This window comes from Mercurialis annua, linkage group LG5 (genome assembly GCF_937616625.2).
Source record: "Mercurialis annua linkage group LG5, ddMerAnnu1.2, whole genome shotgun sequence".
Classification (NCBI taxonomy): Eukaryota; Viridiplantae; Streptophyta; class Magnoliopsida; order Malpighiales; family Euphorbiaceae; genus Mercurialis; species Mercurialis annua.
This window is the reverse complement of record NC_065574.1, coordinates 16,938,367-16,943,536: the sequence shown is the minus strand read 5'-3', so window position 1 is coordinate 16,943,536 and position 5,170 is coordinate 16,938,367. Positions and strand designations below refer to the sequence as shown.

General features: G+C 30.9%; 1 protein-coding gene across 1 annotated transcript; it reads left to right on the top strand.

Annotated features, from left to right (window-relative positions):
• Positions 1–3,961: 3,961 nt before the first annotated feature.
• On the top strand, positions 3,962–5,170 carry LOC126681599 (uncharacterized). The gene has a single exon (XM_050377145.1). It carries the CDS (start codon positions 3,962–3,964, stop codon positions 5,168–5,170), a length of 1,209 nt encoding a protein of 402 aa, XP_050233102.1.

The following is a 5,170-nucleotide window of genomic DNA, read 5'->3' as shown; positions in this document are numbered from 1 at the left end:
TATTTTTTTATATCTTAATTAAAAAAAAAACATTATTTTATGTCCATTGTTGAATGTCCGTCTGAAGCGTGATTATACGCTCCAAAACAAAATTAATTTTACTTTGATTTATATATATGAAGCAAAAAAAACAAATTATATGAATGCATTCGTTTTAATCTAGAATTACACTTACAAGTGATTTCACTTTTTAATCGAAGTATTGTACGTGAATTTGAACAACTCGTAAATTATTTAAAAATAATTCAAACAGTTTCCAAATAAATCTAAACGGATATCTTAAAAGCACAGTATGATAATAATTTTGAAATTTTTTAAATTTAAATATATATTATTTTGATTGGTTAAATTCCACATCATTTTAATAATTATCCTATATTGTCTATTGAATTCAATTTTTTTTTATGAAAGTATATTTTATTAAAACAGCCACAAGGAGTGGCTATAACCCGAACTCAGAGCGGAAACAACTCTGAGAAGGAAAATACAGAGTTAAGAAATAAGAATACAATCCGAATTTTGGTAAACATCTAGGCTCGAATAAGGAAAAGAAGTAAATTGAGATTTGTAGAAGAAAGCAGCCCGGATGAAACAATCGGATACTATGTCTTCCGGAGTAGATTGCTTGCAGAAGAGATTTCCACTATTGAATTCAAATTATTCGAGTAAAACTAGATAATTTGGAGTTTCTTCGAATTTGAAACTTAAACCTCATTAAGTTTATCAATTTATGAACATAATATTTTCATTCGTTTATATAGTTTTGTCTTTTTTATGAGATTGATAAATCATATTATGGAAAAGAAAAAATATAAAGAGAGAAAGTTAGAGATAGAAGTAGAGACTGATCATGAAAATAGTGTATTCTTTTTCATACATGAAATTTGATTATGTTGTTTCTATTAGTTAACACATTGAACAGACATCCAAGAAGAGACTTAATTTAATAGTAAATAATCGTTCATGGATCAAAAAAATGAAAATGAAAATTAGAGACTAATTAATAAAAATATACGTATAGTGTAGGGACTATAAAATAGGTGTTTCCTAATAACTTTTTCAGTTTCTACATACTTTTCTATTAGTTCATGAAGTATGAGAGCACGTTTTTGACGGACATCCAACGAGATATTTAGAGTGAAGTTTTTTCTTAGTTGAGGGACCAGAAAGAGTAACATGAAATTTAAAGACTAGTTTGTCCATATATGTATAGTTAAATGAACTAATTATGAGTTTAACCTAATAAATCTATCTATTTTTTTCAATTAATTTAGTTGTCCCAATTTTCAATTGAATTTCTATATTAACACTTTAATTAGTAAAATCTTTTTTTTTGGAATTGTAAAATTTAACTCTTAATTTCAAAAAAAATCATAACAATCATAAAATTCAATATTAGATTTTTTAATTTTCAATAGTTGAAGTAAAAAAGAAAGTAAGTTTAAAGCAGAAGTTTAAAATCTCGACAGTTTAAAATCTCGACAGTTTAAAAAGTAAGAAATTAATATACACATTTTCAACCACGAATTTCAGAATTTAAACACACCTTACTTTTCTCCTACATCAACAAGGCGGTATTGCATTTTAAATTTCACAAGCCGAGTTTTTTTTATAATAAGTTAGATGCGTATTGGAATTTTTTTGATTGAGTTCTATGCTTTTTATGTTTTTCAGAATTAATGTTTCTTTGTATCTTTGTCATTCCTGTTTTGCTTTATATATCCATCATTTAAAAAAAATGAACACAACATTATTTTCTTTAAACTTTTCAATTTTGTGTGTCCATATCACACTAACCACACTTAAATAAATCAAAGATAAACTTGATGATACTAAGAAAAATGTTACATAAAATTGACAAATATTAAAAATCATTGTAATTGACAAGGTCATGGATAAGGACGTTTTGATTTTTAACTGCTTCTCAAAGGCAGTTTGGTTGTTTAAAAGTTGTCATAGAAACTTCGCTTTTTCGCGCATGAATTTCTTTAGAAATTCTCATTGTATATTGTTCATGGATGCTTGATTTATCCATTGATTTTAGTCGGAGCCTTTAATGTGCCTTAGAGCATTATTTTTTGTACGAAAGCTTCTAACTCGGATTTTTTTACCACTTCTTGCGACTTTTAATATACTGATTATTCATAAAAAAAATAGTAAATTTGTTAAATTGTTAATAAATAAATTTATTACTCGAAACAAAGAAAGAAGAAAAACCCTAATGATTTATTCTACAATCACAACCATATACCTACCTTAATTAAAAATGAAAGATTCAACTCTTTGAGCTAAATTACAAAGCAAATCCATGTGACCCTAATCCATTTAATTGAAAAAATACAGATAAACAAAAAGGTGTGGTCCTGTTCTTCCCTCCACCATTAGGGTTTGTCTATATATATAAACCAAAGACAAAATTCAAGACAAAAAGATACCCTCTCAACTTATTCTACCAACCTGGCCAATACAAACACCATTTATTGATATTGTTTTTCTGCACGTCTTAGAGATAACTAAGCACATGCTGATCATCTCTTATTTTTAACTTCGTTTATAATATATCACTAATTAACTAAATAAACTCCTTTTGATGCCAATATTAATTTTTATAAATATATGCATTTCTGTCTCTTGTGTTGCATTCAATTGGTAGATCTTTAAATTTGTTATAGTCGTTTCAAAAAACAATATTATGTATTGACTATCTAACACATGATGTATTAATCATACTAGAAAAAAGTATAACTTTAGTGAAAAAATCCATCCTAAAATTTATGTATTTGTACATTTTTACTTCATTTCTATTTGATTTTCTTTTGTTCCACTACTGTACCACAAAAAACAGCTCTAAAAAATCTCTAGATAGAAGGAATTTGGTGAGTCTCAATCGCCGTTAGATGAGAGTGTAAAGAAAGATATATAAATCAGTAAAATTTAGGGTTGATTACATATAAAATCACCATCTTTACACGATTTTTCAAAAATAACTCGACTTTAAAACGTGTCAATTCATGACATCACTTTTAAATGAAAATATGCGTTGATTTGCTCAGTTATTGGGTTGCAACCTAGATTCTATAGATTCCAGGGCTTTGTGATGAATAGATGGAGGTCAAGTGGGTTATTAGAGGTGATCCAAATCAATGAGAAAATGTTTTTGTTGCAATTTCAGGATGAAGAAGGGAAGATGAAGGCCTTGTATGATGGTCCTCTTTTCTTTGATAAGAGGCTGATGATTCTGAAAGAATGGAAGAAGAGGATGTGTTTCGAAGTGGATGAATATTCATGAGGATACCTGTTTGGGTTCATTTTTCCAAAGCTTCTGTGGGAATTCTGGACATCATCAATGCTAGAGAGGATGGCAAGTTTATGTGGGAGACCTATGTATACGGATCAATGCATGAATGATCTTTCAAGGTTGTCTTATGCAAGGGTCCTTGTTAAAATGAAGATTTTTGGAGAATTTCCTCAAGAAGTAAAATTAGAAGATGAGAAAGGAGAACAGCTAAGGCAGGCTGTGATATACGAATGGAGACCTCCGTCTTGTGGTATCTGTAAAACCATGGGGTATACTGCAGAATACTGTAAGAAAAATGTACAAGAAAAGAAAACTTGGATACAGAAGACTATGGAGGACAAGGGAGAAAGTAGCAAATTCATTGAAAAACAAACTAATCAGCAGACGGGGGAAAAGGATAAGCAGAATAATGATTTAGCAAAAGAAAAGGTGATGGAACAAAAGTCAGAACCTCAGAAGGAGATTATACAGAAAACAACAGTTAAGGGAAAGGAAAAAGTAATTGGCTAGCAAGTGAATCTTAATGCAGCCAGAAATGAGAGCAGCAGTGGTGGAATAATGATGGAAAGCAGTAGTGGTGCCAAAATTGGAGTCATTGGGGGATAAGAGAAACAGGAAGATCATAACCCCAAAGAGGGGAAAATGATTGGGGTTTGGAACATTATGGGTCTTAATGACCCTATTAAGCAGACAGAGATTACGAAATGGGTTGAAAATTACCATTTATCTCTGTTTGCTATAGTGGAGACTAGAGTGAGAGGATGTAATGTGGATAAAGTTTGGGGGAAACTTAGATTGAATGGATGGTGCTTGATCAATAATAACGAGTATTGTGAGTTAGGAAGGATTTGGGTAATTTACAAGGAGGATAAAATGAATGTTAAGAAGATTGTAGTGACTGATCAGGTGATTCACTGTGAAGTCAGTTGGGGAGATAAAAAATTCTTATGCTCTTTTATATATGGGGCAAATGATACAATGGGAAGAACTAGTTTGTGGAGAACTATTAGCCAGATTGCTGTTGAGGTTCAGCTTCCTTGGACTGTGCTAGGTGATTTCAATGCTATTCTTAATAATAGTGAAAGAAGAGGGGGTCTAGAAGCAGTGCAAATTGACTGTGAACAGTTCAAAGAGTGCATTGAACAAGATAATCTAATTGAGATGAAGTGGACTTGTCATGAATTTACTTGGAATAATAACCAAGATGGAGACAGCAGAGTTTGGAGAAGGTTGCACAAGATACTAATTTCAGAGGCTTGGCTGAATTCTTTTGAGGCTAAAGCAAGAGTGTTGAATTCAGGTATTTATGATCATTCACCCTTAATCATCCAATTTATTGAGCCAATTAATGTTAGTCATAAACCACTTCGATTCTTCAATGTATGGGCTGAAAGTAATGAGTTTATGATCATTGTGGGAGATAGCTTGGCTGAATCTGTAGAAGGCCATCAAATGTTTAAGGTGGTAATAAAGTTGAAGAGATTAAAGAGAGAACTCAGGAAACTGAATAGAAAATGTTTTAGCAATATATCCAGCCAAGTGGAGGATATGAAGGAACAACTGGATGAGATCCAAAATCAGTTAAGCCATGATGTGATGAATAGTGAGCTGTTTAGAGTTAAAAACGAGATGGGGAATAAGTATAAAGAATTTCTTAGATGGGAGGAGAATATATATAGACAAAAATCTAGAGCCCAGTGGATTGAATTAGGAGACCTAAATACTAAATTCTTTCATAGATCTTTAATGAAGAGACAGTCCATGAATATAATAACTCAACTAAATGTTGATGGAGTTATTATTAGAGATCACGAGATGATTAGAAATAAAATTATGTGCTATTACACAGAATTATTAGGGAAACATCCATAG